Source organism: Episyrphus balteatus, chromosome 3 (assembly GCF_945859705.1).
Source record: "Episyrphus balteatus chromosome 3, idEpiBalt1.1, whole genome shotgun sequence".
NCBI classification, from domain to species: domain Eukaryota; kingdom Metazoa; phylum Arthropoda; class Insecta; order Diptera; family Syrphidae; genus Episyrphus; species Episyrphus balteatus.
This window is the reverse complement of record NC_079136.1, coordinates 74,187,015-74,206,597: the sequence shown is the minus strand read 5'-3', so window position 1 is coordinate 74,206,597 and position 19,583 is coordinate 74,187,015. Positions and strand designations below refer to the sequence as shown.

The window sequence follows — 19,583 nt, the reverse complement described above, 5'->3', positions numbered from 1 at the left end:
TGTTATTTTTATATGGATGAATTAATGCAATATTTTTGCAAATTATAAAATTAAACGAAATTAAAACATTTGGCGGATTCAACAAAAACTGAATTTAATTTCAGATTTTTTTTGAAGGAACATTGAACGGAAAATAAAACATTTAAATTTTCAGGTGACATTAACGAAGGTTCTTTTTTTTCATTTAGATACATTTACATTCCCAGCCCAGGAAAATAGATTTTTTCAAGGCAAAAATTTGTAACAGGATTTTTGGTATACAGCTTGGTGTTAGGGTGGTTTACAATCTGTGAAAAGTCGTGACGTTTCCTCTGTCCGCTAAGCCCATTATAAGGGGTCAAAGGTCACAATATTTTTTATTTTTAAAACGGTAGGTTTTAGAAAAAAATTATGTGCTACAATATTGTAGCTGAGGTTGTTTTACAAAAAATTGTCATACAAAGTTTTCTTGTACCACGCCCCGTTTAGAAATAATATCACTTCAAACTTGCATGTTTTTCGTGGTATTTTTATATTATGTTATTTTAATCAAATTACATGGGATATTTTGAAATGTTGTGATGTCTAAATGGTAAGTGATACAAAAAACCTTTATGACAATTTTTTGTAAAATATTACATATAAAATAAAAAATGAGTTTGCGAATATAGTAAAATGGAAAAAGTAAGGTTTTCTTAAATCCCCATCAATAACGTCATTATTGGAGATTAATCCTCTATTAGGGTCCTTAACAACTATTAAGATTTTAATAAACATAGCAAATACTAATGGATTGTAAAATCAAATTATTCTTGGTGGAATTTTGTACAATATAAGATTCCGCTTTTCGGAGGTTTCCCGATTTCATTTTTCCCATGGACGACTCAAAATAGAGGATCAGTTTTGGTCCCAGAAACTATTATCCATATTTTATGAACAGCACGTAGTTAATTACAAAGGTCGGCTCAGAAAATGTCGATGTGAAAATCGAGAACTCTTCAGTGGCTTTCCGATTCGTATTTTTTATTGTCGAATAAAAAAAGTATCACAGATAGTTCAGAAAACCATAAAGCATAAACCATTTAACTATTTAACTCCAAATCAAACGCATTTAAAATTAAAGTTAATTTTTTTTAATTTATATAAAAACGAAATTATTTGTGTAGTAAAAAAGAAAAGAAAAGACAAATGTTATGATGAATTATGTGGATGAACGATTGGTAAAGCTACATGAGGAACTCGTTCTACATTTTTAAAATATTTATGCGACATTGCTTGCTTTGCAGATATTCTTTGATTTGGATCATATAACATCATTGACTGTAAATAATAAAGAAAAAATATATTTCATAAACATGGCCAATGATATTATTGACTGAATAAACTCACTTTAAAAAGATCATATGCCTCGTGCTTTAATATGATTTCGGGAATGTTTTTACCCCACTTTGGAAACGAAGCTTTATAGTCTGGCAGTTGTGGTACTCCTGGCCATGTTGTCTCATCAGGTGTTCCAAAAGTTCTAAATATTCTATACAATTGGTCAATTTCGCTATCGCCAGGAAATAAAGATCTTTTCATAATCTTTAAAAGAAAAATTGATAAGATTTAAATTTGATTTTGTTCATCAATAATTTTTAAGTTTTACCATTTCAGCAAAAATGCAACCTAAACTCCAGATATCTACACCAGTTGCATACAATTTAGTACCTAAAAGGATTTCCGGAGCTCTATACCAAAGTGTGACTACTTCGTGGGTGTATGCTCTCATTGGCACATTAAAAGCTCTTGCAAGACCAAAATCTGCTAACTAAATAAAACAATTACATATATATATAAATATTCATCTCAAACTTATTACATTTTATAATGAATGAAAAAAAAAAACAATAAAATTGATAGCATGATCAAACAATTAATAAAATATGATGAGGAGGCTAAACGAATACAAATTTGTTATGATTCTCCTAAGCTTAGGCAGGCAAAATTATAATTTTGGAATTACAAGAAAAAAAAAAAAACAAGAAAAAAAATAATTATCTATAATCGTAATAGCTTTTTTACAACCGATTTGATAGTATGGCTTTAATTTACTACTCCTAAAATTTGAAGTATTAAGATTACCGAAGAACAAGTTTATCAAACCTTAATGTTGCCTACGGTATCGACCAAAAGATTTTGTGGTTTCAGGTCCCGATGCAGTATTCGATTGGTGTGACAAAATGCAATTGCATCGAACATTTGATGCATATAACTCTGAAAGTTGAAATAAGGAATAAATTAGAAAAAAAAAAGACTTCAAACTAGGACAAAATTGTAATAATTATTACTTTAACTAAAGTTGGAACAAAAATCTCTTTTTTCTTGTCCAATAGTTTCTTCAAATCCATGTTTAAATATTCGAAAACCATGTAAACGCTTTCATTAGAAATCACTACATCGTACAATTGAACTATAGATGGATGTTTAAGATCTTTCAAAAGAGATATTTCCCGTATTGCTGTCGAAGGTACTCCCTCGGTTTCACTAAAATAAGAAAATTGTTTATTTAGGTGCATAAATAAAACTTGAATCTAAAATCAGATCTACACCTATTTGCGCACATCGCACAGATTTGATATTGATATTTTATTATTGATTTTTGAAAAGGTTTTTTCATATAACACACAGTTAAATATAAAAATCTGCTTTCATTTGCTTTCCATCACTCTAGAAAAAATGATTAATCCGCAGTACAATGCTCAATACAGTGAAGGAAAACGACATTATAAAATGTGGATGAAATTACTCAAAGAATTTGCTGGGTATAGTGATAAGATAAATTTACGCAAATGCCATTTTCATATTTTACAAATATTTAACGCCAAACCAAAAACCGCGATACAATGAATAACGAACATGAAAATATATCACAACGTGTAGGTATTTGCGTTTCATAATTTTGTATGAGAAAGTAGATTTATTAAAAATAAAAGTTTGTTACAATCGCTTTACACTAATTTCATGGAAAAGGGGCGTTTATCAAAATTGGGTAAATCTAAGGTTTACATATTTTAATATTAATATTTTGAGTTTAATTTTTGTAATCTTAATGAGGATTGTATCTCAGACTGAAGAATTAAATAGCCACATAGGGTGAACTTAAGGCTTTGCATGAATATCATTAGGCCCATTACACACGAGGTCGGCGACCGCACAGTGTGGCGTACTCCTATGATATATGGAAATATAATATAGCAGTGTCTTGTCTTCTTTCATAAATAAAAAAAAAAGATTTTCAAACTTCATTAAAAAATAAGTGGTTGTCTGTAAAGCCGGTTTACGGACGATGATTTTACGTGATAACGTCATAAGAAAACAGGTTGTGTGCTTTTGTTAAAAAAAAAATGATCTAAAAATAATTTATTTGTCAACTTTCTTGTAAAAAAATGTATAAGATAATAATTCTTATAGTAAAATACTTAGGCTAAAGATTAAGATTTGCTGAAACGAAACTTGAATAATTTAAGTTAACCATAAACTCTTATTCACTACTTTTTTCTCTGCGTAAACTGTCACATAAGGATTTATGTAGAACATAAATGCTTAAGTTTCGATTCAGCAAACGGATCTAAGACCCTACATATTTATATCTGTATGTTTTGTTGAACAACGGAATAACCTATCATAAAAATAATACCTTTTTTTTTTCTTTTCTCGTTATATCAATTTTTTATATGAAAAGCTTACAAAAAAATTACGCCATTAAAAAGTTTAATATTTTTTCTAAAGAATAAAGCCATACTTAAACTTTTGCAATGCGTAAAAGGTATAAAAACGATTTATTGAAAACAATAATTTTTCATGAAAAAAGTGAAAAGATCAAACTTTTTTTCTTCATTAAATGCATTTCTTTATATTTATATGTTCCATCTTATTTATCTATCTATCTATTATTCACCTGGAAGCCTCTTGTTTCAGCTCAAAAAATTCATATCAACCATGTCTGCACGACATCTACAAAAAAAACTAGAATATTTTGAACCCAATCAATCATCAAAAAGAGCAAGAAAATCAATCTTCTTTATTTTCCAATTACCTTAAAGTCCATTTTCTTAAATGACTACCTAAATTAAATTTTGTATCATCTGCAAGCTTATTATTTCACCTTTTATATGATGCTTCAATCATATTTCTACGATGCCTACAAAAAAAGTAAGAATTTCTTAAATAATCCAGTCAAATAAGGGTTTAACCTCGGAATGAATGTTAGTAGACATTTTTTTTGCTCAATATCTTCCTTTTGCCATTCTATAACATATCTCAAAAGTCTAGAAAAATCTCATGTCCGCTTGTCGCGATTTCAAGGTCAAATCGCGAAATGGAGATTTTCAAAATTAGCAAAAATAGGCTATGGTATTATATACACATATGATACATGATTTCAAGGTATTTTTTAATGCAAATTCCAAAAAATCTAAAATCAAGACAATCTGACGTCTCTGAAAAAAGTTATACCTGTTTTTCATCTGTCAACTCATATTATTATAACAGTTGCAAACTTACTGCCGAAAAACCCTTAAAAGTTATGGTAGATGAACCAAATTTTGCATGATGATTTTAAAATCCATCATTATTCAAAATCAAAACAATCCATTACAAAAAATATATATACCTACGAAATAATGGTATTTTTTTATGGAGGGGCAAATTTTAGGATATGCACTAAAGAAGATTCTTGTTCATCTTAGGAATAAGTGCTAATAGGCTAATTTTTTCATTTTAATCTTTGTTTGGATATTCTTTAACTACCCTCAAAAATCTAAAAAAATCTCATGTCCGCAAGTCCTACTTTTCTTGGTTTGAAGATAAGTTGCAGATTTAAAAAAATTGAAAAACTACACTTCAGATATTTGTGTCAGATCAACATGAATAAGGTGCATTACTTTTCAAGGATGGTCAGGTTGACTTGTTTGTGAGTTTTATTGGAATAAGTGTTAAAGAATACCTTTATATCATGTCACTTATGTTGGTATACATATAAAAATTTAAACTTTTCTTATTAATTTTTTAAAATCTGCACCTTATTTTCAAACCAAGAAAATTAGGACTTGTGGACATGAGATGTTTTTAGATTTTTGAGGGTAGTTAAAGAATATCCAAACAAAGATTAAAATGAAAAAATTAGCCTATTAGCACTTATTCCTAAGATGAACAAGAATCTTCTTTAGTGCATATCCTAAAATTTGCCCCTCCATAAAAAAATGCCATTATTTCGTAGGTATATATATTTTTTGTAATGGATTGTTTTGATTTTTAATAATGATGGATTCTAAAATTTTCATGCAAAATTTGGTTCATCTACCATAACTTTTAAGGGTTTTTCGGCAGTAAGTTTGCAACTGTTATAATAATATGAGTTGACAGATGAAAAACAGGTATAACTTTTTCCAGAGACGTCAGATTGTCTTGATTTTAGATTTTTTGGAATTTGCATTAAAAAATACCTTGAAATCATGTATCATATGTGTATATAATACCATAGCCTATTTTTGCTAATTTTGAAAATCTCCATTTCGCGATTTGACCTTGAAATAGCGACAAGCGGACATGAGATTTTTCTAGACTTTTGAGATATGTTATAGAATGGCAAAAGGAAGATATTGAGCAAAAAAAATTTCTACTAACATTCATTCCGAGATTTACCCCTTTTTTCTCCTTATTCGACTGTATTAAAAGCCAACTATGTCGAAATTTCAAACTGAGAATGCGGTACTTCCTGTTGAAGTCAATTAATTATGTTTATGTTTAATGTTAATTTATACTTTAACATACTTTGTTTATGTTTGTTTAAACTGAGAATGTTTTTATGTTTATATCAGAACTTGTTTTAGAAAATTTTTTTTTTCTCGATTCAAATCTTTTTCAATACTGTCGTTCATTTTTAATAAAGAATATTTTGTTTAATTTAAATACAATTAATCGAATATTGATTCCGTAGAAAACAATACTTCCCACACTTGTGGTTGGTCATGGGCAACAGATCTCCACAGGTGTTTTGAGGTATTTCTGAAGTTTTTTAATTTAACATTGTGTAGCTTGTAGTTAATGTACCGTTATGTGTGATGTATGAAATGAAAGGTAATATTATCAGGATGCTCAGTAAATACAATTTTTATCTATTCTAGATCAAAAGAAAGAACGTGTTGAAAAATAAGACTTTATTTTACCGTTATTTTAAAATTGTGAATACGAAATTTATTAAAATATATATATATCTTTGCCGCCGGGTACAAAGGGGTTAAGTCACAAAATTGCACTTTTCGGGTTTCGATGAAATAAGAATAACCTCTTTTTTCTCTTTTATTTGGAATCAAAAACATAAATTTAGAACAACTCTTTTCTATAAAAATAAGAGGATCAATGCTCAAAAGTTCATCGATTAGCTAAACTTCACATTTTCAGGCAAACTATCAATTATGACTTAACCCCTTTGTACCTGGCGGCAATGATATAGTCCTGCCTTTTATCTATCTACAGTAGGGTGCTTCTTAAAAATCAATTTTCGAAATTTTAATGGGACACCCTTTCATTTTGTTCTTCCTGCCTTAAATATAAATTGGGTAAAATTTGGGCCAGTTTACACACGTTCTAGGGGTCGCTACCACAATTCAAAGTTTTGAAAAATACACCAAATTTTTTTTTTCCCAAAATTTTAAAATTTGTTATCAGAATTAAGTACTTTATATTAAATCTTTAGCTGTTTTGAAAGAAATTTTGATAAAAAATACAGCGGAATAAAAATTTTTGAATATTTTTGAATTCGACATTTTTTTTTGTGTTATTCTGTAGAATAGCTAACTAAGGGCCATTTTGTTCACTATTGCTCAACTTGAAGCAAACTCTCAAGTTGATGAACTTGAGAGTTGACTTTAACTTGAGAGTTAAAACAAAAGTTGAGAATCTATTTTGTTCACTATTTTTTTCTTAACTCTCGAGTTTACAAAACAAAAGTTGGCTAACTTTTAGTTTTTAAAATATCCCTGGGATATTTGTGACAGTAAACAAAAATATTGACAGCCTGCAATCATATTTTGAATGTTTTATGTCATCTGTTAAAATTTTATTAATTCTTGTATTTTAATTGGTCAGTTCTTATTTATTATTAGCAACAATTTCCATGTGCACCGTTTAAAATCCAACTAAAATCGGTTTCGGGATACAAATTCGTTTGATAAAATTATATTTTACATATGTTTATTGTTTATGTATATGTATGTGGCTTTTAAAAATATGCATTAAATGCGAAATAATTGAAATACTTGTACATATGTGTATGCGATTGGATATAAGTGAAATTATTCTAACGTCCTCCGCTTCGGGAGTGGCACAAACAGAAATTAAAAAAAAAAAAAACAAGAAAAACCATTTCACTTGGAAAAATGTATTTTTTCGTTAACTAATGTTTAGGTTTGAAGTTTTTAATAAAATACATAAGAAAATATAAAGTGCAACTCTATTTAATTGTAAATTATTTTTGTTTTTGTCTTTTGTTTGCTCATTAATGCGTTAACGCAAAAACTGCTAACAAAATTTTGACAGAAAAATTAAAAAATAAAAATCTGAAGCAAACTCTCAAGTTTGGTCGGCAAACTTCTACTTTTTCGGGAAGTTGAGACAACTGGAAGTTTATCAACTCTCAAGTTTGAAATCAAAAGTTGAAAACGTCAACTTTGCGTGAACAAATCCAAATTCAGAAGTTGAAGATAAAAATCCCAAAGTTATGTTCAACTTCTAGTGAACAAAATCGCCCTAAGTGATCTTCTTAATTGAAAAATTCAATGTTTTTATCTGATTGTTTATGAGCCTAATATCTTAATTCGTCAGACAGTTAACTGACTGTTTATTAAAAGATAGAAAAATCGGGTCTTAAGCGTAGATACTTTGTATTGTAACAAAAAAGTTTTTGTTGAAATTGATCTTTTTTTTTTACTTAAATCTTTAATGAATGGTAGCGACCCCTAAATTTTAATATTAAAATCGGAAAAAAATACCATATACTATGCTTATATGGTAGAACATAATGCAGGGGTGTCCCATTTTTTCGACCATATAAGAAGCACCCTAATCTACAGTATAAATTTCATTCATTTATCTGTAGAAGAAAAAAGAATAATTAAATTCCGTTAAAAACCCACCCAAAAATACCCCCCAAAAAAGTAGGTGTTTTTCAAAAATTCATATTTCGAAACGCAGCGATTTAGAAAAAAAATCCATAATAGACCCCTAATCTTTTTTTTATTATCTTTTGAATGGCATTTTTCAAATTGTCAAAACAAAAACTTCCCCTATCTTTAATCACAGCTTTGTCAAAGGATAGAATTTTTAAAAATCATTCATTTAAATTCAACTTTAAGTTAAAATCTTTAAAATAAGCCATAGAAAATGTTTGTATCTCTAACGGCCATATTATTCACTAGTTTAAAAAATACATCTGGATGTAAAATTGTCAAATGTCAAAAATAAATCTAAATCCAAAATGGTTATCCCGATTTTAACTATGTAAATAGTTAAAAAATAGTTAAAAATGACTATTTTTTTCTCTGTGTAATAGTGAATATTATGGATTTGGATTTATTTTTTTTTATATTTCAATTTCTTTACATCCAGATGTATTTTTTAAACTAGTGAATAATATGGCCGTAAGTATATTTTAAATTTTGAATTGAGATTTTTGCCGCACTGCTACTTAATTTTTGGCAATGTTTCCGCCAAGGCTAGTATTTAGTTAATCGATAGATAAGACATTGAAATGAAACATGGTGGCGGTCAACTTGGGTCATAGAAGCCTTTAGATGTAAACAAAAACTCAAAGATTCAATCCTATCGTCAATTCTGAAACTAGGCCCACAAATTAAAGTAATGATAAGCAATAAAAAAACAAAACTCAGCCGGTACTAAATACGATAGCAGCGTACCTTAACATGTAAGAGTGTGTAAAATTGAATGGTTCACTAAACTTGAAATTTGGTTATAATAATGATAGTATGTGATTTTATTAATACTTTTGTTTACATTTTTTAAAGGTTTCATAATACAGCATTGCCTTTTGCCGATTTGGTTAAATGATACCTTAAACATTATTTTATAAAAAAAGAATAGCCAGCCGGTTGTATGGCGGCCAGCAAACAGTAAACCGAACAAGTACGTAAAGACGCTTCAATATCCCGCGCACAAAGCACTTTGTCAAATGCTGTTTTTCCCCACGGAATCCATTCAGTCCCCAGACTATAATTTTGTACTTATTTTTGCCGTTTTAGTAGAATGCATCAATTAATTAAACTATTTTAGCAAAAATTATGTGAAGTGGATTATGAAAAATTTGCTGTCAACACTGGAAGATCAAGCCGAATCATGTGGTGCTACGAACTAAATCATAAGCGCAGTACTCACATTATTCTGGTTCGATTTATCAGAACCTTTAAATTAAAACAATGACAAATAAATTAAGTATATGAAAGCCACCTATTTGTTTATAAATAAAACAGTTTACCTTTCTAAACGGATTTTCTTAAGTGCAACTTCTTTAAATGTTTTTGTATCTCGCGCCTTGTAAACAATTCCATATGTTCCCTCGCCAATTTTTTCAAAATTATTAAATTTTCCATTGTCATACATAATTTTATTCATCGCAATGATTTTAATAAAACATAAAGTTTTTATTAAATTTAATTTTTCTATTTTTTTGAATATTTTTTGAAGGCACTTTTTATTATTATTCTAGTCTACAAACAAATAAATATGAAACAGAAACAGACATAGATGAATTATATCCCAGAGACAGAGCCACTTTGTTTATATGACCGGATTTAAAGATTGGATTCAATCTGAATCGAATCGATTGTGAAATGTTCCAGTCTCCAATGTTGTTGTTGTTCCAGTCTTCCAGCCAATTGGCAATTGGAGCATAAGGCCTAGTACGCTGCTGATGCGAAACAAGTCTCCAAAGTCGACAACGAAAATGCTAAGTCAGCTATTACACGAAGCCTCAAGACTCAAGAGGCTTGACTCTTTTTTCGAATTTTCTTTTGATAAATCATTCTGTGATAAATTATTCTGTGTACTATTACACGATGCCTCTTGAGTGAAACACTCAAATTTGACATTTCTCTTTTGATTTAAATTTTGTTGTTGTTGTATTTCACCAAGAAGCAACATAAATGAAAGGGAATGTTGGAAAAGAAAAAGTGGAAAAAGAAACGTCAAAAAAGAGTCTCAGAATTTCGACCCACGACTCTCCGGTCGGATAATTTTTTGTTTTATCTTCTTTCTCTTTTGCACTCATTGGTTTTGAAAAGAGGCGCGCGTGTAATAGCTGACTAACGAAAAAATATCATCGAGTATTCTGTCAAAGTCAAAATAAAAAAATTTAAAATGAAGAAAAATCAACAGAAAATAATTTTTAAAGCAAAAAATAAATGAATTAAAAGTGAAAAAACCATCAGCACTGAAAAATGCACAGGACAGTGAAAAGTAAAGCCTAGTACGCAGATCGCGCTAAAATTTATCTTTCATACAAATTTCCTCCAAAGATACATTTTAGCGAGGATTTTTAGCCAGGTAGTACGCAGTTCACGCTCTAAATTCGAATTCTCATCTACTACTTTTGCAAAAAGTCTCCACTCAATTTAGCTCGCGAAATAATGCTCAGCGCATTTTTTCACAGATAAATTTAGACATTTTTGTGGTTATTGTTCTTGCTGCAAGGAATAAGAGGCAAAAAAAACCTTGGAATATATAAAAGAAGAGGAATAAAACAAAATGAGAGCGTAAAAAAGGTATTCTGCAGGTAAAAAAATATGTTATGTAATATTGAATGTAAGCTGGTATAAGTAAATGAAACTGTGATTCAGCCGTTATTTTTAAATTTAAATTTATCTTGGCTTTTAGCGAACGCGTGTAGAGATAAAAATTATCGCGATAAAATTTAGTTTAGGCTTAAATGACAAATGAGTGAAACTCTCCAATTTTTTGCTAGAGCTGCGTACTGAAAAACTAAAAGCAAAACGAAATTTTTCGTTCAAGATTGCGTTATGGAACTATTGTATGGAAAATTTCGTTTCTCATCAGCAGCGTACCAGGCTTAAATACTACCATACGCCATAGTTTTAACAACTTTGAACTAATGTAACAGGACGGATGTTTACATTTTGAATTTCTAAAAATGGCGTTCGTGTCAAAAGTGTTAACAAAAAATGAGTAAAATGTCGGATACTAGCTTCTTCCGTCCTTTTACATTAGTTTTTTGTTTGACCACCGGGAGCGCATTTTAACTTTACCAATCGCCAATAACAGCTTTTTATGTTTAAAATTTTAATGCACGAAAGTCAAAAAAATAATGAACCAATCATTTTACTTTCACACATGCTCCTAGTAAGGAAATATCAAATGTTCATATAGCAGTGACTTTGATTTTATTCCCCAAAGTTTTCGAATGAAAACGGATTGTCGGGACAAAATCGGGACATTTTGTTAATCGGGACAGATATCGGGACAATGTCAAAATGTCAAAAATCGGGACGTCTGGCAGCCCTAATCAAAAGAAAGGCCTTTTTAAGTTCTACTCATAACTGGAAACCAAAAGTTTCTTCCACGTCTGGCTGCTGGTTATTTGCAATAGAAAATTAATTTTTTTATTTCTTCCATTCGGAAGCAGATATTTTCGGATCAAGGTCTCGATGATCATAATGAATAGGCCTATAACGTCTGTCGAAACAACTAGGTATCCGCCAAGAAAAAGTTATCGTAAATCCATGGGAAGTTAAAACAATAGAGGTGAAATCGAAAACTATAATACAAAGTTCTGCCTTTCGCCTCTTAAAATGATCGATTTCGTATTCCACTGGTTGCAGAAAAATCGACTTACCTTTTAATGGATCGATTTTTTTTTTGAAAATTTGCTTCAATAACATTATATTTAACTGACTTCCAAAAAGGAGGAGGTATTCAATTCTTCTGTATTTTTTTTTATGTTTGTTACCTGATAACTTCGGACTGAGTTAACCAATTTTGATAAGTCTTTTTGTATTGGAAAGCTGGGGCCTGCAGTGTGGTCTCTTTTTAATTTCGTTCAGTTCTAACTATAGACACTATGAGAAAAACCATAAAACCCAGTTTTGATCCATGAAAGTCGGTTTTGTTTTTTTTTTGATAAAAAATGATTATTATTATAATATCTTCTCATCTTCTGCGTAAATGGCATTACTGTTTTGAAATAAAAAAATGCTATTAGATTTTTATTGTGAAGAGGAGCCATAAATTAGGTACTGTTAAAATATTCAGAGGACGCTATATAACGTATACGAAATTTTATTAATCAATTAATTAGAACTAAGAATTTTGTTTCTATATTCCTTTAATTTTTTTTATCAAATAATTGTCATTATGTTTTATTGAATATATTTTTCAAAATCTTAAAACTTAATAAATTCAATAATAATTAATTATATTCGTACAATTGGTTTATAACAATCAGAAAATAATTAATTTCTATAATTAGTATGATATTCAAATTGTGAGATTCAAAACCTATAAGAATCTAAATAACGCATTAATGTGTACTATGTAAATGTAAGAAGTTTAAAGAAAAAAAAAATAGTGATAAAATTTAACTCTCTTGGCAAATAAAATAAAATTCTGAAAATATATATCTACATTATAATCTCACTACCGAAAAGCTGTGTCCTTTTTGTTTGAATGTGTTTTTTTTTTCATAACTAAGCTACTTTTAATCTTTAATCTGTTGCTGCATAATAGATGGTTGATTTTCGTCGGAATCCCAAATTAAAAAATGACGTCTCGGACTTCTTGCGTTCACGCTCATTATCATTTCCAAAGTATGAAAAAAGTCTTCCATTGCCATTGCCAATAGGTGGAATTCTGCTGCTGGAATTATAAAGATTAGCATTATAATGTCCCGGAGCAGTTGGAAAATTAGAGAAATGCGGTTGGTTTTGGTAAAGATGTTGTTGCTGGTGGTGGTGGTTATGTTGTTGTTGTTGGTTGTTGCTAACCAAACCTGGTGACAGATCGGTCATCTCACACGGCCAGAGGGTGATCGCAGATGGGACCTGATGTACCCCGTCCGATAGTCTATAGTGGTCGGATGTTGACCGCTTAGTGAACCATTGCGGGGACCTCGACCCCATCTATATTACGGTTGTTATAATAGGAAAACAAATATTTAGTTATTTATTATTTATTCAAAAAGTACAATGAACAAAATTATAACTAACCCATTTTCTTTTTAATTCAAAATGAGCTTTCAACTACTTAATTTAAGCTATTATAACTAAAAAAAAATCCTATTTAATTTACAAAATTAAATGAGTGTATGTGTAAACAAATTCTGAAAAATAATTATGTCGTATATAATCTCATAAATAAAACATGAATACGTATATCTTATTTAAAATAATATTCAACACGATTGATATGTTTGACCCTGAACTAGCAATTTATTCTAAGTGTTTCTGATGCAAGCAAATACCTATGCCTATTTATTTTCTTTCAAAACTCTTTTGTATTACATATATAAATAAATGCCTTATGAAAAAAAATCAAATAGGGATCTTTTATGTCCAAAATAAAGAATATTAATAACGAAGCATTTTTTTTAAATGTATAAGATCTTTGGTGTTAAAAAAATGGAAGCAAAGTTAGTGATAAAAGCAAGATTTGTATATAATAAAACATTAAACAAACATGCCTCATGCTAAAATGTGATTTTTAAACATACATTATGTATTTACAACACTTAGGTCCAATTTATTCACACTCCATTAAATTTAAAGTCGCCATTAAAAAAGGGAAATTTTAAAATTTGTATGCGATTTGACAGTTTTATAATTTTTAATGGAGCCTTTAAAAATAATGGAGAGTGAATAAATTGGGCCTTATATACATTATTATACTTTCTTTAACGATACACGTCAAGTCTAACATCTTTTTAATGCAAGGGTTTCAAAGCACTCACAGATTTACTTTTATACTAATTATAAACTTCATTATACGAAACGCTTACGTGAGTATAAAGTAAGTGACACTACACGTCAGCGTTTTGATTGTGAAGCTTATGTTTTGATGCAAAATTATTACCGATCATAATAATGGTCATTGCTCACCAACTATAACATTTATTTTTTTTTTATAAGATGTCAACAAAAACGCACATCTTGTTTTAGTATCTACATTAAAGGTTAGCTAGTCTGTGAAATGCATTGGTATCTGAAAATGAATGAAAGTTTAATTAAATTTGTATCAATTATTCTCAGCGGAAAATAAATTAAAAAAAGATGAAAAAGGTTAGTTAAGTTAGATAGTTTTGGTTATAGTTGTATAAAACATCAAAAGCCGTCCGTCACATTGGAAGCATGCGAACACATGTTCTGTTATTATAGATGATGATAAATATACCATTGCATCAAATTCAAAACTAGATTTAAACCCGATCTTCGAATGTCAACTATCAATTGATTTTTGATAAATAATGAAATTTAGCAATTTTTTAACCTAATTTATGAGAATTGGTACATTTTTTTGACCAGTTCTGTTTTCAAAACTTTTGTTAATTAAGTAAATAAGATATCCAAATATAACTTTTATCAACTATCAATTGATAGTTGTAAATCGCAATAAGGTAATTGACATAATGGTTTTCTTTATACCGAATCAAAATCTTTAAATTTCAAAATTTTTATTTATCGCAATCTTGTTAATAACCTATATTTTGGCGAAATATCATCAAGACCCACTTGATTTTCTTTGGCGAGATAAAATTGTTATATATCGAACTAATAATTTTGATTCCGAATTTTGAACCCAAAGTTCTATTGGCACCTAGGTATAACGTTTCTATACTACATAATACGTTGAGAAAAAATAAAATATGATTCTTTCTGTGTTATTCCTTGGAGTTCTTTATAGTGTCTTTGGTCGATTTCGCAAAGAGGCACAATTCGACTTTATTACCGATAAAAATTTATTTCAAATAAAAATTAAAATATGTAAATTCGATTCTACCTTATTTTCTTCTACTTTAATTTATTTAACAGACCCAGCAGAAAAAGGAAAGAGTTTTCATGTATTGGATCGAGCCTTTTTAAGCCCAAGGATATGGGATGGGATATGGGAGTTGATGGCCTTCGGTTCTTTTATCGAAAAGATCTTTTATCTTTTAAAATTATATCTAAACTATATGGGATGCGAAGTTTAACGTAATTTTCGTATTTTATACCTACAAAGGAAGAAGGGAATAGAAAAATTATGTTTACAAACAGATAGAACAGTAAAACGTTTCGTAAAGCATTCACGAACACCAACATTGATGTAGTGATGTTCCATGCAGTGGGCTAGGTTTAGAATAAAAATGTATGTAGATAAGGACAAGCTAAGCGACATGTATGATAAGGTTATAGATGTCTGTGATATAGATGTGTTTTAGGTTTTATTCTAGTCTTTTCCTTGTTTTGTAAAATTAAAAATTACTAAGACTTTATCCATCTAAGATCTGACAAAAAAAAAAAAACATATACTACCAACACGTATTAAAGAAAATTTAACAAACAAGTAAGTTAAAAGAAAAATAGGCAGTTTCGTCGTATTGGTGTAACACATGTGACTTCTATAACTAGAAAAGTCTTAATATATTTTAGTATTTTTTGTTCCATTATTGGAACAAATCTGTATATCGTGTAGGGAAAGTTGAAAACGTTAAGCATAACTTATAGAGTTCACAACTACTATCAAACTATTTTTTTAAATGCAGTTTTTGGTACCCTAAATTCAAACCACAAATGAATTCCCTGCGCGAGATACAGACTAATGCCCATGAAAAAAATTTCTACACGCGACATTTCCAGTGATATATTTCACTAGGAATGTTTTAGGAATCCATACAAAACTGCCTATTTTCATTTAAATATTTATTTATGCAGGTGTTGAAAAAATAAAAATTTTGTATGGTTTTTAAAAGAGATTCAATACAAATATAATTATTAAAAGTTGAAAAATATCAAACAAGCGTAAGAAAGAAATTTTCAATAGAATAGAAGAGTTATGAAGCTACAATAGTTTAACAAAATAGTCCATTTTGATTTACCAACAAAAAACCGAAACACAAACCATACGGCTAATAACAGAACTTTTCGCATTCTTTCACAAAAAAAAAAAACACATTTCTTATAGTGTATGACGTCATATTAATATAATTAACAAAGTATATACTGATTTTAAAAGTCGAACAAAAATTGGATGAAATAAAATGTTGTCTTATTTTTTTCTTTCCAATCCGTTTATATTAAATAAATCCAAAGTACAATATGAAAGTTTGAAGAAGGATTCTTGTATAAAAACCTCAACTTTTATCTAGAAGCTGATAACTGTTTTTGCGACTTGCATTGTTACAAACGAATCCCACTAAGATTTTAAACATAATGCGAAGTCCTTAGGATTTGGGATAATTTGAACATCTAAACCAAAAAAGATTTGAGACCTGATGGGATTCGGAATTGTGAGAAAAACTATAAGCTTAAATTGAAAATATACATACTTTCTCTATAAAACAGTTGCTTATTTCTTCAAAATTAAGTAAGAAAATGTTTTTATAATTATTACATTTAGATCCGAAGACTACGTTGATAGCCGCCAGCCGGTCCGGTTTTTGTTGTTCGTTTTAATTTCCTTATTTTGTATTTTTAAGCCTTTTAAACGCTTTATAATGTGTGTTCTATTCAAGTGAGTCGCAGTGTATGAACATTGTTAATTTGATCATTAATATATACCGAGATTACCACTTGGTATGAAAATATTCGAATAAGTATACAAATAGAAGGTAACACTAAACAACTAAAAGCGCTACAGTTCAGTTTCCGCTAAAAAAGAATCACAAGAAAATATTTGAAGTAAGCTCATGTTTAGAACTTTTATACAAAAGTCGTTATTTCAGGACTCTTCAAGAACGTCTGGTGGGGGTAAGGCCATGTTAAAAAAACGTCTGGGAATCATTAATTTACTATCAATGGGTAGTGATATATTTTTAAGAGTTATCATCAGATGGTTAAATATGGATGGAATTAAGGGGAAACAAAATTTGCTTAATTCTTTTCTGAAAATGCATTTTAGGATTTCAATGACCTCGACGGTTGGGTTAATGCCGCTTATAAAACGTCTGGGACCGAACTATTTGAAGTCAAGGCATCGCCCTCTATCGGCTCTATATGAATTAAAGTGGTTATGTACTCGGTTTTCAACTCCCCATAAACCATAAAATGCTATGAAATAAACCTGCCAGACTTTATCAGGACGCTAATACCTACACATACACATATCTACATGTAACCCATTTTTGGTTATACCTCCACACCCAAAATTGGCTGTGGGCCATATTATTTCCACATTTTCCACAGACACTGTGGCGTATACGTGATATTTTTTTTTGTTGTTATTAACTTTTCCTGCTAGATGAGTTGATGGAAAGTTCCAATACAGCAAGGAACATTTTGTGGTTTTTATCCAAATACGGGAACTGTCTTCTATTTGTATTTATTCAATGGTGATTAGTCTGATTTGGGTATAAAAGCATTATGTCTTGATTACCTACCTCTTCATAAGATACTCTTCTTCACACGACACACAAGCAATCATTATTTAGATATATAAGGGGTATTCATCTAACTGCAAAAAAAAACATTGCATTGAAGGCATTTCTTGAAATAATTGAAAAAATTTCTGTTTCATGATTTTACATAGCATTTTTAAAGGCATATAAATATTTTAAAACAATATTTTTTTGTTAGAATTATTTTTTTAAATTTAGATATTTACCTATTTATTTTTTTTTTTAATTGGGCAATTAAAAATATTTAAAAATTTCCGCTGTTACCGTGCGCGGTTTTGTTTCTTTAAATTAAAACTAAGATTTTTGAGAAAAAAACAATTTTGTAAAACCGAAATTTATCTCGTTAGATGAATACCCTTACAGTTTTTAAGATTCATTCTCCCTCTGGATGGATAAATATAAAATTGATGAAAAATTAAATAACATAAATACAATTCGGTAGGATAAAAAAATTTTTGATATAGATAAAAAATGTGATTGAAATAACTAAATAATAAATTATAAAATAGTTATAAATTAGATAGATAGTTGTGAGATAAAATTTAAATCCAATTGTACTTACCTCAAATTAAAAGTTCATTCATAACGGATTAAGGTTTAAGGAATTTTTATGTTTTACAAAAGAAGGTGTAAATTAAAAACGTGTCCTTTACGCCTACCTCGTCGTCGTTGTTGGCGGTGTTAACATTATATCGCGTCTACAAAATGCCGGGCGGCTGGTGATTATTTGTTATCATTTCCAATAATTTTTTTTTATAACATAATTTTTGTTAAAGATATGTTTGTTTAATAAACAAAATATATGTGTGACCAGATGTGTTTATTTTGTCGTATTTTTATTTTTTTTTTTTGTAAGATTGGTTATTAATATTTTTATTTATGCAGGATACAGTAAAGCCAATCAGAGTTTGATGAATAAAATATTAGAAGATACATGTATTTTGTTAGAATAATATAGAAAGAAAAACAATTTTATTTTGTTTTGTTGAAGTAGAAATAGAAAAGTACAGAAATGCAAAGCAAATTGATAAATTTAAAATTTAAAATTTTTAATTTTTTTTTTTTTTTTTTAACAGAGCAACTTAAAATTAAAGGAAAAGAAAAGTACATAATGTATTGTATGTACAAAATGTAAAGGAAACAAGGAAAATGTTTATAGAAAGCAAAGTGAAAAACTAAGTATAGAAAAGGAACGAATTTATTGATTGCACAGAGTGTCATTTGAAGTTTGAATGGATTCTAATGTGAATAAAAGATCAAAGAAACAATTAAACTAGAATTCATAAAAAAGTAGGTAGGTTTAAAATAAAAAAAATGGCAACACTCACAAAAACGTGAAATCTGATCAGTTTTAAAATGAAGTAATTTCCAGAAATAAAAGTTTGCTAAAAAAGTAACTTTCAAACTGAAAAATGTTAAAACAGTTTGTATTTGTGTCTGAGAACCCCCTTAGAAGACAATATCATACAACGTTCCAATACGACTGCGAAGTAAGAAGATAGGTAGTCCTAAAAACTCCTGGAGCAAGCAAATGCAAAAACATCTTCTTTTAGTTGGCCTCAGAAATGGAACAATAAAAAAAAACCGAGATTCTTGCAGCCGATTTATGGGGACAACCCGGCCGGCTCACTAGTGCGAAGTAGAGACGTGGGAGAGTTATGATGGGCTCGACCATCAATATTATAACAGCACCGAATCAAAGGGAGAAGTACATAGATTTGGAAAGTATGTTGAACGTGTTGATCAACATACTCGTAATGTATAGACCTAGATTTCAAATTAGGCCTTTTCGACAGTCTAAATAAATGATCAATGATCAATCAAATAAAAGAGATAAACCCATTTGGTTTTCAGTGTTCGATAAAGAATAAATAGTGAAAAAAATCCAATCAAGCACTTTATTTCACAAAATGTAAAAAAAAAAATAGTAGGTATTGAATTACTGTCT

The 19,583-nt window shown here is 29.3% G+C and overlaps 2 protein-coding genes across 12 annotated transcripts in view; both read right to left on the bottom strand.

Annotated features, from left to right (window-relative positions):
* Positions 1-1,096: 1,096 nt before the first annotated feature.
* On the bottom strand, positions 1,097-9,773 carry LOC129915922 (cyclin-dependent kinase 2). The gene is made up of 6 exons (XM_055995628.1): positions 9,512-9,773; positions 2,310-2,505; positions 2,125-2,235; positions 1,628-1,789; positions 1,369-1,563; positions 1,097-1,299 (listed from the first exon to the last, which is right to left on the bottom strand). Exons 1-6 carry the CDS (start codon positions 9,646-9,648, stop codon positions 1,171-1,173), a joined length of 930 nt encoding a protein of 309 aa, XP_055851603.1. The 5' UTR covers positions 9,649-9,773; the 3' UTR covers positions 1,097-1,170.
* A 2,941-nt stretch (positions 9,774-12,714) lies between these two features.
* LOC129913965 (putative thiamine transporter SLC35F3) overlaps positions 12,715-19,583 on the bottom strand; it is a 29,504-nt gene continuing 22,635 nt past the window's right edge. For 2 of the 11 annotated variants that reach the window (XR_008772117.1, XR_008772119.1), the window contains exons 10-11: positions 18,198-18,351; positions 13,035-13,166 (exon numbers count right to left, since the gene is read on the bottom strand). Coding sequence is in view for 7 of the 11 variants with exons in the window: in XM_055992972.1 (XP_055848947.1) it covers positions 12,753-13,166 (414 nt within the window). In the remaining 4 variants the exon portion in view is untranslated. Of the gene's footprint in view, positions 13,167-14,141; positions 14,245-18,197; positions 18,352-19,583 lie in introns of those variants that run through there. The other 9 variants (XM_055992972.1, XM_055992973.1, XM_055992974.1 and 6 more) reach the window with 7 other exon arrangements.

What these genes read in the sequence shown, in the direction of transcription:
- LOC129915922 (XM_055995628.1), bottom strand. Translation starts at nt 9,648, where the DNA reads ATGAATAAAATTATGTATGACAATGGAAAATTTAATAATTTTGAAAAA. An exon ending in GTTGCATTTTTGCTGAAATG is followed by an intron (nt 1,564 to 1,627) that starts GTAAAACTTAAA and finishes TTTCTTTTAAAG; the next exon opens with ATTATGAAAAGATCTTTATT. An exon ending in AGGCATATGATCTTTTTAAA is followed by an intron (nt 1,300 to 1,368) that starts GTGAGTTTATTC and finishes TATTATTTACAG; the next exon opens with TCAATGATGTTATATGATCC.